Below are 12689 nucleotides of genomic sequence, written 5' to 3'. Positions count from 1 at the left end.
AAAAAGCACTCAGCCCGTCTTGGTGCGCAGTGCCGCGGCCGTGCGCGCCATCCCAAGCCACAAAGCATCGCCCTTCCGCAGCGGTTCTGCCCTGCGGAGTTGCACCTCCGCCCGTACCGGCGATACGCAACGCCGCACAACGCCACACAACACATAACGCCGCACACCACCACACAGCACCACACAACGCCACCCAACGCCACACAACACATAACGCCGCACAGCACCACACAACGCCGCGCGCGGAACAGGAGGCGGGGAGCAGCCTCTCCCGCACGGCGCTCCCGGCGTGCTCCGCGGCCACGCATGCCTCCTCGCCCCGTGCCCGTGGGCCGTCCCGCTCCGCGACCCTTGGCCGGGCGAGCAGCGAGCGGCCGCCGCTCCTCAGGTGGGTGACGGGGCGGCCCTCGTTGCGCGCGGAGCCACGAGCCCGCCGGGCCGGCCGCCGGCTCCGCGGCACTTGGGCTTCCCTCACCGCTCGCCGCGGGGCTGGGACGCGCTGCGCCCCGTGTGGCGGGTGCGGCGGCGGAGGGCGGGGCTGCGTCCGCGGCGATCGGACGGGAGCCGGGTGAGGGCCGGGGCTCGCCGCGGTGAAGCGCTGCGGGCTCCGGGTCGGGTGCCGCCGCCGGGACCGCGCCGTGCTGCCGCGCGTGAAGGCGGGCGTGCCGCGTTCCTCTCGGCGGCCGCGGCGCTCCGTTGCTGCCCGCCGGACGGCCGCGTCCGTAGCTCGGAGTGGCGGTGCGCGGTGCCGAGACGCGGAGCGCTCCAGATGAAGGCAGGAGCTGCCGCCGCTCTCCGGCGCTGCCCCGTGCTTGTCCTCATCCCGCTGCTCAGTTACGCAGCCGGGGTGCGATGTGGTGTTAAACTGAACGAGCTGCCCGGGTGCCGTTGTTTCGTTGTGGCTTTATTTGGCTTGGTGCTGACGGCTTTGTCCGCTTTTCTCTTTGGCCTCCCGCAGCCCAGTGAGCCCAGCGTGTGTCGGAGGTGTGTGCTACACTGAGAGCCTAGGGGCTGCTGGGCGCTCACACCTGCCTTGACAGGGCTTAACGCATTCACGGCTTGAGCTTGTGTCTTAAAGGGTAATGACATGTCGTGAGGTTTTGCATATAAGTGAGTATCAGATACTGTTTCCAGGAGATCCCCGTGGTCTTTTCACTTCTTGTGTAAAAAGCAGTTTTATGAATTCCAGCCCTACACCTCTGCATATATCCAACAACTTCTTGCTAAATTGGAGCAAAAATTCTGGATGGTGGTAGTGTTTCTAACTGCTGCTTTTGGCCATTGATTGCTTTACTCTGTACCACCAGCTGAAAGGCATCTTTGAGTCAGATTTCTCCCCAGATGCATTTTTTTTGCAGCTTTGATATGGACATCTACTTCTGTCAGTAATTTACAGCGACAGCAGCGCGTCTGTTATTTTCTCTTATACTGTCCTTAAATGAGATTAAATTTACAGTCAGCATTTCACTTTGGCTGTACAGACAGAGGCTGTGACGGATACTTGATGGCCTGTAAGGGTGTCACGAGAAGCGTCAGCTCTGAACAGCACCGAGTAACAACTGTGCTTGTGCTTTATGCAGACCCAGCCTGTTTTTGGCACGCTAACTGTGCTGAGCACCCCCAGCCTTCAGTCAGCCTCATAAGTATGCGGTAATGCACCTCCACTTCTCCCTTTCTGCTTTAAGAAGGATGTATGCTCTATAACTGTGCTTCTGAAATACCTAGGACGTGGCTTGATTTCTTACCTTTTTCCCCACAAGGAGCAGTCGTTTTCATTTGTAAGAGGTGGTAGAGGCTGTGTAGGAAGGGCAGTTTTGCTATAGGCGTACTTGGCTATGGGTAATCTGAAGGGAAGGCTTTTTGTGTTTTTGACTGTTGTTCTCTTATAGAGTTTGCAATGCTTTGTGCACCATCAATGCTTTCAGTGCCTGTTTCGTTTTACTTAGGCATGGAAGAAACCATTCTTGGTCACTGGACCCAACTGGATGCAGCAGCTCAGCTCTGCTGACTGCACAGACCACATTTCCTACTGGAAATAAGCAACTGTAAAAATGTGTTCTCACAGGCGCAGGGTGAGTTTGGTTCTGAATATTGACGTGATGTTTACGGATACATTGCTGCAACATTCCCAGACTGGTTTCTTGGAGAAATGTCATGTCAGTGTTAATCCGGTTTTACACTGTGTCTGTGCAGAGTGAACTTTTTTGAGGCTATGGCTCTTTGTTTCTTAAAGTGGAATTTATTCAGAAATGCACAGTATATTATAAATCCCTCTCCAAAAAAAAATGGCAGGAAGTATTTCATGTCTGTGTGTTTATCCAGAAGAGGCACAGCACAGTCATGGTTAACAAGCTCTAAACTCCACCTGCTTTTTTACATGTTATGTAAAGGCCATGTATTATTCATGTGTTCTTTGCTTTTTTTAACCTTTTCCAAATAAACGGCTTGGCGTGCTTTTTATTTTCTGTGAAGATTGATGTCAGTCATGCCTTGTGGATAATTCCACAATGAACAGGCATGTAAATAAGCCAGAAAAAATGTTTTACATTTTCTGCGGCTTTTGTGTAATAACATGTTTAAAATCATGAAGTCTTTTAACACTGTTAGAAATATACCTTTTTAAATTCACTTCTTAAACGAGGTCTGATGCGTTCAGGAAAAGCCTTTTTAGAATAAAAATTTACCTGGCCTGGCAATAAGATGAGCAGGATTCCTTGTGTCTCACAGAAATAGCAGCCCATTAGGATGTGTGCTTTGAAACTGTGCTCAGCTCCAGGGCTGCCCAGAAATACAGAAGAGCGTAACAGACGGTTAGAATTGATGCTGTGCTTTAAAACCTCCTTTCAGTGCCTTTTTAACACAACAAAGCTACAGAGTGTAAGTTTTATGTGAGGATAATTTTTTTTTTCCCCAAGTGCTTCTTTTTTTCTTTCTTTTTTTTTTTTTTTAAATATTCTCACAGACATTCCCCTGAAATTTAATTGTGAGGTATCAAGCAGTTATTTAAGGACAGGGACATCTGAGAAATCACCTTGTGCGATTCATAACAGGGTTTTTGAGAGTTACAAAGCATAAATATTACTTAATATCTTTACAGGGTATGTAAGTGAAAATAGTGTTTTAGGATTCTGGTTTAGAAAGTCAGTTTTAACACCTGTGGCGTGGAGGGGTTAGTGATTGTTGGGCATCAGTCCTAGGAATCCTCAAAAATGAATCTTTTTATCTTTTGCTCTAGTGAAAAGTATTCAGTTTTGGTGACTAACTTTGAATTTAGGAGCAGGAGGAATCTTGAAATATATTTGTTGTTACGTCGTAGATGTGACTCAAATCGTTTTGTGAAACTGAAGATTTCAGAGAGCAGAGTTGGGCTACCTCTGTTACACAGGTGCATGTCCAGATTGGAACAGGACAAGCATTTTAATTTAGGTCTGTCACATAGATCTACTTAACTGAAACCAAAGGTTCTCTAGGAATCTTAAACGTGAACATGGACTTTGTTTTCTTATGCTCCTTTAGCTGTGATGACAAATGCTTTGTGCTAATGGATTTTTTTTTCTCTCTTTAATACTGTGTTCTTTCTGACATTTACAGAACTGAAGATACGCAGGACAATGCATGTTGTATACCCTGATGACATTCTGTGTGCTGTCACCTGGTTTTTGCCATGGCATCTGAGACTGAAAAGGCCCATGCTCTTCTCCAGACATTCAGCGCAGCTTCAGTTATTTCTAGTCTAGGTTTGGGGATATTCTGCTTTGCAGCAGACCGGCTTCTGCAGCTTTCCTTCATTCAGCAGAATGACTGGCTCCGAGCCTTCTGTGATAATGCAGTGCACGGTATGCTGGGAATGTGGTCCTGGGCCATAGTGATTGGACTCAGGAAGAAAAGTGACTTCACTGAAGTTACGCTGGCTGGCTTCCTCGCCTCTGTCATTGATGTGGACCACTTCATACTTGCTGGCTCCCTGTCATTAAAGGTAAATGAATGGCTTGGTGAATGCATATTTTCTTTATCTGTTTACTTTTTTGTTCTAGTGTATCCTAAACAAAAAAAGTTTCAGTGATGATACAGTCTGGTAATTTTTTTAAAGTTATGTGGGAATTTATGTTTTTATATAATTGATAGTGACTTTAAAAACAAAGAAATGCTGGGTTAAGTCCTGCTCTTTAAAAGCTTCTGAAAAAAAGAAGTTCTGAAAGTCTCTTTAACAGAACATCCTGCTAGAATCACATAGGTGCTTTGTTACCTGAGTTAAGTGTTGCTATACGTGCCTTGTGTGTAAACTGGATTATCCCATTCCATTTTACAATGAGAAGTAGAAATCTGGAGAGTAGATTGTCCAGCTGTTTCATTCAACTAGTCACACTGAGAAGTGGTACATTTGGTTTTAGCCATCTTTAAACATTTTTCCCACACCCAGCAGTACATGACTGGCCATCTTCAAAAAGGCAGACTGAGTTTAGCCTTAAATATAGTTGGTTGTAAAAGAGAATCAAGCAAGTGTTAAACTTGTTAATAAAAAGGAGAGAAATAGATTGATTCCTGCCGGTGAATATGTGTGACCATCATCCATTTGCAGAACTGCCTTTTAGGACACAGTTTCTCAGTAGAATTAGTAGTACCAAATTGGCATCACCAATTTTCCCAGTTGTTCTCCAGTGTTTTAAGCGTGTCCTGTTCCCTAATCTTATGTGCTTCAGGCATGCATTCCCAGCTTTCCGAGATAAAGTCAGTCTGATCTGTATGCTCTCTGAATGCTGACACAGCCCAAGATCTCCAGCAGTGCCTGCCTGCTCTGACCACACCTCTCAGCACTGCCCTCCCGATCTCCTAGCACAGAAGGACACTGCTTACCCACAGCGGGTTCATAATCCCTTTCTCTTTGACAAAGAAGGTGTTTTCAGAGTGTCTCATAATGACTGAGGTGGCAAACTGCCCTTGGGTTTGTGTGACCACCTCAGAGCTGCTTCCCTCTCCGTCAGGGCCATTCCAGATCAGGTTCCCAGGACAGTGTCCAGGTGGCTTTTGAAGATCTCCAAGGAAGAGACTCCACAGCCTGTGTCAGCGGTCTGTTACCAGCACAGCATAGAAGTGCTTCCTGATATGTTGATGGAACCTCCTGTGTTCCAGTTTGTGCTTGTTACCTCTTGTCCTGGCACTGAGCACCACTGAAAAGACACTGGCTCCATCCTCCTTGTGTCCTTCTTTCAGATAGTTCAGAACTGGTTGAGATCTGCCTCTCATTAACCTTTTCTCCAGACTGAGCAGTCCCAGCTCTCTTAGCCTTTCCTCATGAGGGAGATTTTTCCTTTACTATCACTGTGGCCATATTTCTTACTTTAAAGTGGATAAATACAAGTAATGCGTGGTTTTAGACTGGTTATTAAGGAGTGTTTTTTAAAACGTTTGAGCTGCTTTTTCTGGTAGAGATTCGCGCCGGTGTTTTTGTTAATGATGACCACTGGGCGGCACTCTCCACCAGCGCTGGTGGAGAAAACAGAGCATCCTGTCATGGAACTGAGAGGTCACCTGGCTCCTGGCTGCCTTCAGGGAGACGAGTTAAAATCTGCTCACACTTAATGTGATGGAGGATATTTGTGTATCCCAAAGTAAATTACTGAAATCTTACCAGTTAGTTTCTTCCTGTATTTATTTTCAGTTTCCAAACAGCGAGATTTATTTATTTATCTGTTTGTTTTTCTGATACTCAGCTTATATTACTAACATTAGGTGGTTAGACCTTGTGTTCTTCTTAGGCCTTTCTGGGAAAGATGTCTGTTTGCTTTGCTCTTTCCAGATTTTTTTTTACAAATCACAGATACAAGCACTGCAGGCAGAAGGATAGCCCTTGAGTAGCCACACTTGCATAGCTGGAAGTAAGAAGGCAAGATGACCAGAGGCCTTGTCATAACCACTTGCCCACTTATCTCTTCCTTCCTACGTAGGTTAATTGGGCTAATAAAGGGTGTTTTACCTATAAGCTGTATCCTGCGCAAGTCTGTAGGCCCTTACAGTAACAGCATTACTCTTATAGCTTGAAAAACATATTCTTTGCAACAGGTTTCTTAACTAAGTGACTCACAAAACAAAGCTAGTGCACCTGGATTTACATTTAGTAAACCTTCTGCCATTTATCTCGCCTCCTCTGAGCTGCCGTCTGACTAAATTATCTTTAAAGGATTCTGTCCCAAACCATATACGGAATTTTACAGAAGCAGCATAGGTTTGGGTCAAGCAGCCTGTGTTGATCCCTTTTACTATCACTTGCATTTCTGCCTTTTTTAAAACAAAATAAAACATCTGTTTCAAGTTTTACTCCTTCTTGTACTGCCAGCAGTCTTTTTAGTTTGTGACCTAATGTCATCCTCATAAATTTTTCTGCCTGACCAGCTAAACTTGATTTTTAATACGTGATTTTTCATTCTGTGGCTTAATATTGTACCACTTTCTGTGTGTCATAATTTCAGACTGTTGCCTGCACCGCTCATTACTTCATGGAAGGCCCTTTTACTGTTCGTGTCTCCCACTCTCCCTCTTCATGTTTCTGGATTGGGAGTAACTGATTTATGAGACTGCAGTGTTTATTGCTTAAGCAACACATTACTAAGGAACTAATAAATTAAGAAAGCTAGTTAAGTAACCGCACCACTATTACTAATTTATAACAGTAGTATCTGTTACCTTATTATACACCATTTATTTTAAAGCTCTTAATCATCATGTTAAATGTGATGATTGGTTACCTTTTTTTAAGTATTTTTTCTATTGAGCACAAGGCAGTATTACCATCTGCTGTGAGTTGCTACCATCAGCCTCCTCCTTGTTCCTGCTGACACAGCTTGTTGGGTGAACCATTTGGCTATCGTTTTATCATTATTTTTCTGCAGTATTTAGAGTAAATAGTCACCTGTGTATTCATACGATTTATACTCGATACACTGATAAATACATGAGTATCAAGTAGTATTTGGTATAACCTTTTGCCCACATTGTCTCTGGCAACAAGCGTGAACTCTATGAAGACTTTGCTACCTATAATTTGTTGCATATTCCAGGAAGTTTTCATTCTGTATAATTGCACACAAAGGTACAAAAGTCTGATGATTACTGAACCCACCATTGTGTTCAGCTTTGCTGATAAACTAGGGTGACATGTTGGGTTAAATGTGATACAGGCGTGACTTGCATGAGAATTCTCCCCCAGTGCAGTGGTCCCAATACTTATGTTGCAGAATAGTTGTGTGAAAATTACTAGCTTGTGAAAGTGTAGAAAATGCAGCTGGTGACACACAGGCTTTTGTACTGGCAAACATATATAACAGATGTTTATTAAGCCACTGCTGACTCAGTCTGGGCTTCAGTGGATCATTGCTGGATAAAAAGCTTTGCACACACACAGTGAATTTAAGACTGCATTTACAGATATGGGCTCAATACTAGTGACCTCAAGCTTGTGGAGAATCACAGAGTATGAGTGCTGAAGCCCATGTTAAGTAAATTCATTGCTATCCCCATGTGTATTAGAGTTTCCTTGGGTTCTCCTGCATGTGCTTTGAGTCTCCCATCTCTACCTTACACTGGTTGTGAGAGGGGCTGGGGGAGCAGGACCTTCAGAAAGATTTTGCAACTAGTTGAAGATTAGGTACATGATAAAGGTCACTTGTGTTATGAATACATCCCATTTGCAACTGCAGCCCAGTCTCATAGTAGACATCTCCCTCCATCTGCATACATCGTGATGTTCTACTTTTGCAGGGAAATTAATGTAGAAAAGGCATGTCCTGATGTTTTTTAAATATTTGGCCAACTAAATTGACTGGTAGGACTAAAAGCATAATAGCTCATGTTGCCAAACAGAACGACATCTCTCTCTCTCCTGGGCCTAGCAAGTCAAGGATGATACTGTGATCATAGAATCACAAAGTGGCTTGGGTTGTGTTGGAAGGGACCTTAAAGAAAATCCAGTTCCAGCACCCTTCCATGGGCATGGCTGCCATCCACCAGCTCAAGCTGCCCAGGGTCCCATCCAATTTGGCTTTGAACAATTCCAGGGCTGGGGCATCCACAGGTTCTCTGGGCAGCCTGTGTCTCACCTCCTTTTGAGTAGAGTTTCCTCCTAATGCCCAACCTAAATCTCATCTCTTAGTATAAAAATGTTTCACTTTGTCCTATCACTATCTGCCTATGCAAAAAGTCAGTCTTCTTCCTGCTGTTAAGCTTCCTTTAAGTATTGGTGGGCTGCAGTGAGGTCACCCCAGGGCCTTCTCCAGGCTGAATAAACTCAGGTCCCTCAGCCTTTCTTCATAGGAAAAGGAAGAAAGAGTTAACATTATTATTCTTTGAGAACTTCAGCAACAGCATTTTGGTAGCCTAACGCATTTACAAAATAGAGGCTTTTAGTCTGACTATCTTTATGGGATAGGTGACAGCTTCCACATCACAAGATTGTTGCACTTTAGTCCCCTAACGGTCTGCTTACATGAAACAAAAATAAATCTGTAGAAAATATGCCCATTTTACCAACTTGACGAATTTGGGCCTATACCCTCGTAATTAAAAGACTGAGATGTTTTTTGTTGTTGTTCTGCTTTGTATTTGTGAAGTTTTTAGTCCTGTCGTCTTATCAGTCCTTCATTAAAACTTACCCAAAGAATCGACTTATTCATTTCTGAAATCAAGAACTTGTTTTGGTGTCCTTTGAGTCTGTGGCAGTGATTGTAACCGTTGCTGTTAAGTACATCCATAGTACATCCATTCTCAGGTACGTTCTTAATCGATGATTGCCATTTCTTAAATTTGATATCCTCTGTAGTGCGTACTCCCACTAGCTGGACATTCATCTTAATTAAAGCCCCAAATCAGGCTTTCCCCTGAGTTAACATTAAACAAACCATCAATTAAAATCAGAAATGATTCACATAATAGATTCTGATTGTGTCATTTTCCTCCTCATGAAGAGCACTGTGTCAAGGCAAATAAAATACATGTAACGTCAGTATTTTTTGTTAAATGGAAAATTATGTCTCTATTAGATATAGTCAAACTAGCACCTTACAGGTAGTAAATGAAATCTATTACAGGATGTGTTTTTGAAAATTAATACCAATAGATCACATTAAATATTTCAAGCATACTGTATGGTTGTTTTCCTTTTTATTAAGTATATATGATCAGTGCAGCCTACTATAAAGGTTCCAGTATGCCCTGTGATTAATGACAAATAGCATTCCTTAAAGCTCTCCCTTCCTCTGTTTCCATTAGTACTGCTTAGCAGGATGTATGATTTAGACAACAGAGAAAAGCTTGTCCCGGCACCCTCAGCCCTGCTGCTTACCTGACTGTTCATGCTGTTGATTTTGATTAGCCACATTGGAAAGGAATGATATGTTTTTCTTTGCACTTCCACTTAGCCATATGGCACCACACATGTAAATGCACACAAAATCTTCCTTTCTTGTTATGGCTATAGCTGTTGCCAATTATGTTCTTCTTTATTGCAGGCTGCTCTGAGTCTTCCCCGGAGACCACTCCTTCATTGTTCTACTGTGATTCCTGTTGTGGCTCTGACATTAAAGCTTATTATGCACCTTTTCAGGCTTAAGGACTCGTGGTGCTTTCTTCCTTGGATGTTGTTTATATCCTGGACTTCTCATCACGTCCGTGATGGGATTCGTCACGGCCTCTGGATCTGCCCATTTGGAAAAACTCCTCCTTTGCCATACTGGCTCTATGTGGCAATTACAGCATCTTTACCTCATCTATGCTCATTTATTATGTATTTAACAGGAACTAGAGAATTAATGTCTATAAAACATGGAATCCACATTGACGTATAAGGGTGATGTATCTTAGTCTTCTGTAACACACTTGAAACAGGCTGTGCTTGTCACTGGAATGGTTTCCTTGTGATCACAGTAACCTGTTCCACAAATGGTATTAGCATTTCATATCTGTACATACCCTTTGTAAATTGTCTGTTCTTCCATTACTATTCACATACAGCTGGCTTTTCATGAAGTACTGATTAATGAAGTACTTAACATCACTGTAGTAATTACATTATATTTTGCTGTTTCCATTCGTCAGATCACCATACATTCTGGATTTGGAGTCTGCCTACATTTAATCTAGGTAGCATTTGTATAGTACTTTAAAAATGTAAAGTTCTGTATAGATGCTAAGTACTTGAATTTAGTAGTTTGTAACGCTTGTGAAAAACACCAATTAGGATTTTGAAGTGAGTTATTTGTTTTCCTGCTGGGCTCCGGTATTCAGCAGTTTTAAAAGGAATGCTATTTGTATTTCAAAATATGGAACCGTGGGTCTACTCCAGTTTGAACACTGTTATAATACGGTGTTTGTACTGAATTCTGTTGCACTGTTGTTACCTGATACCCAGTTTGCAGGCAGTTACTGGCTGCTAATGATTAGAAAGGAGAAGACAGTGGTTACATTATTACGTGTGTCAACTGAAGTGCTTAATTTAAAATGCATTAATTATGAATATTTAAATTGGAGGTGTAGAATTTAAATATTTAAGCCATATGTTACTGCAGTAAAACAGAAGTATTAGGGAAGATTCTGGAAGTTGCAAGAAAATAAAAATTGTTTCAAATTTTGATTAAAGACCTCACTACTTTACTGGTACACAGCATTTTCTATTAGGTGCAGTATCAACCTTACTACAAAATAAAATGAATTATTGTTAAGGTGAAGTAGAGATTTCCTCATAAATAAGCTTCTTAAAGGGAAGTATGAGCATGGTGCGGGTTGTTTAGCTTGGAGAAGACAGGGCTATGTGGAGACCTCAGTCATAGAAGTATAGAATGTTTTGGGTTAGAAGGGACCTCAAAGATCATGCAGTTACAGTCCCTGCTATGGGGAGGGTTGCCACCCTCCAGATCTGGCTGTGCAGCACCCCATCCACCTTGGCTTTCCACACCTCCAGTGCTCGGACATCTGCAGCTTCTTCAGGCAGCCTGTGCCAGTTCTTCACCACTCGCCAAGTAAAGAATTTTGCCCCAACATCTAATCTAAATCTACTCTATTTTAGTTAAAACCATTCTCCCTTGTCTTATCACTACAGGTAGATTTAGATTAGAAACAAGGAAGAAATCCTTTGCTATGTGGGTGTTGTGGTCTCAAACCACTGCTGCCCAGAAAACTGTGGGTTCCCCATCCCTGGAGGTGTTCAAGGCCATGAGGCACGGGGCAGCCTGAGCTGGTGGGAGGCAGCCCTGCCATGGCGGGGATTAAGGCTGGTTGGGCACTGAGGTCCCTTCCAACCCAAACTACTCCATCATTCTGTGATTCCAGAAATGTCTGTTATTAATGGGTTCTGTTTGGTTTAGTTTTCACTGTACTTCATTGCCCACTATGGAGATGGGGCCTTAATTACCCTAGTTAGTGATTAACAGGTGGTGAAAGGGAATATTTCTGCGGAAGAGCACAAATGGGCTGGCATGTGCTGAACTTACCAAAAGGCGCAATGATCTGGTGACGTGTTTATGTTTGGCATTACTTACATTATACAGTGTTTGTATTAGGAGAAAGGAATCAATTTAAAAAGAAAGAAAAAAAGAAAAGGAAGAAAGAAAAGGAAGAAAGAACTGAAGGCTAACTACCAGAGGCCTTCTCATAATGCAGAGTTCTAAGGGTCTTCTGGAGCGCATAAGGCCTTGTATGGAAAGCGTTACGCCATTGCAAAATGTGCCTTTCAACAAGAGCAGTTTCTGCCCTGTTTGTTCTTCACACTAGAAATCTACGCGTACAGAAAGCTGTCTGACTGTGCAGTGGGCCTGATGATCCTCTGTACTACAGCTAATAAAGATGGCGGCTTTTTGTTTGTTGTTTGTTTGTCCCTTGGAAAGGAGGACGAAGAAGCAGAACAACCTTAAGGGATTATTGTGGCTGTGGATCTCTCTCTTTCATAGCGTGTGGAAGTTTCCCAGAAACAGCGTCAGCAGTGTCTTGCATTACAGCTCTCAAAGAGGCACTGAACGTCTTTATCCAAAGGTGTGGTGGTTTGGCGGAGGAGGAATGCTGCACGTTCATTTAATTCTAACCTGCATTTTAAACTTCAGGTTGTGAAACCCAGTAATGGGTATCTTCTCTGCCAGAAGTGATCATTTCAGTACTGTAGGGCATCTTCTGTCTTCCTGATTCCTGGTCTCATTTGTTTCTTTTTGTGGTTTATCCATCTTCACTGCAAAGTGAAATGTATATAGGAACAAAGTAGAGAATTGGACTTCCTCATTTCTAAATTACAGTTATACCGACTGGTGCTGTACCATGAGATGCTCGATTCTCACCTGAAATGACTTATCATTCTTGCTGCGTTTAGAGATCTGATGACACGTAGATCTTACGTGTATTAAATGTATGTATTTATTTTGCTTTTCTGTATTTCTAGCAGATTTTTTTTACAGTTATTTTCAGCTGCATTCCAAAATAGTTTTTCTAATCATGCTCTTGCACCATTTCCACCGCAGCAAAACATGAGTGCCATGCAGAGAAGTGAGTTCAGGATGGCAGTGAGCACTTGTCACGTCTCAGCTCTCTCTCTCCACTCTAAGCAGGCAAGTCAGTCTCCTGCCTTTATCTCAGGCTGTGGACAGCTTCTTACGGTGCACTGACTTGTAGTTTGTGGGCAGCCAGATTAGAGCAGCAAAGAGAAGCTGATTATTCGT

General features: G+C 43.1%; 1 protein-coding gene across 2 annotated transcripts; it reads left to right on the top strand.

Annotated features, from left to right (window-relative positions):
- The first annotated feature begins 255 nt into the window (after positions 1–255).
- Positions 256–11557, top strand: TMEM267 (transmembrane protein 267). Of its 2 annotated transcripts, none has more exons than XM_072360352.1 (4): positions 256–388; positions 1947–2072; positions 3592–3976; positions 9501–11557. In XM_072360352.1, the coding sequence occupies exons 3-4, from the start codon at positions 3665–3667 to the stop codon at positions 9834–9836; spliced, it is 648 nt and encodes a 215-aa protein (XP_072216453.1). In that variant the 5' UTR covers positions 256–388; positions 1947–2072; positions 3592–3664; the 3' UTR covers positions 9837–11557. The 2 variants fall into 2 exon arrangements, with proteins under 2 accessions (XP_072216453.1, XP_072216454.1); XM_072360353.1 differs by lacking the exon at positions 256–388 and adding an exon at positions 500–568.
- The last annotated feature ends 1132 nt before the right edge of the window (positions 11558–12689 follow it).

Source organism: Excalfactoria chinensis, chromosome Z (genome assembly GCF_039878825.1).
Source record: "Excalfactoria chinensis isolate bCotChi1 chromosome Z, bCotChi1.hap2, whole genome shotgun sequence".
NCBI classification, from domain to species: Eukaryota; Metazoa; Chordata; class Aves; order Galliformes; family Phasianidae; genus Excalfactoria; species Excalfactoria chinensis.
This window is presented reverse-complemented; position numbering and strand designations above follow the sequence as displayed.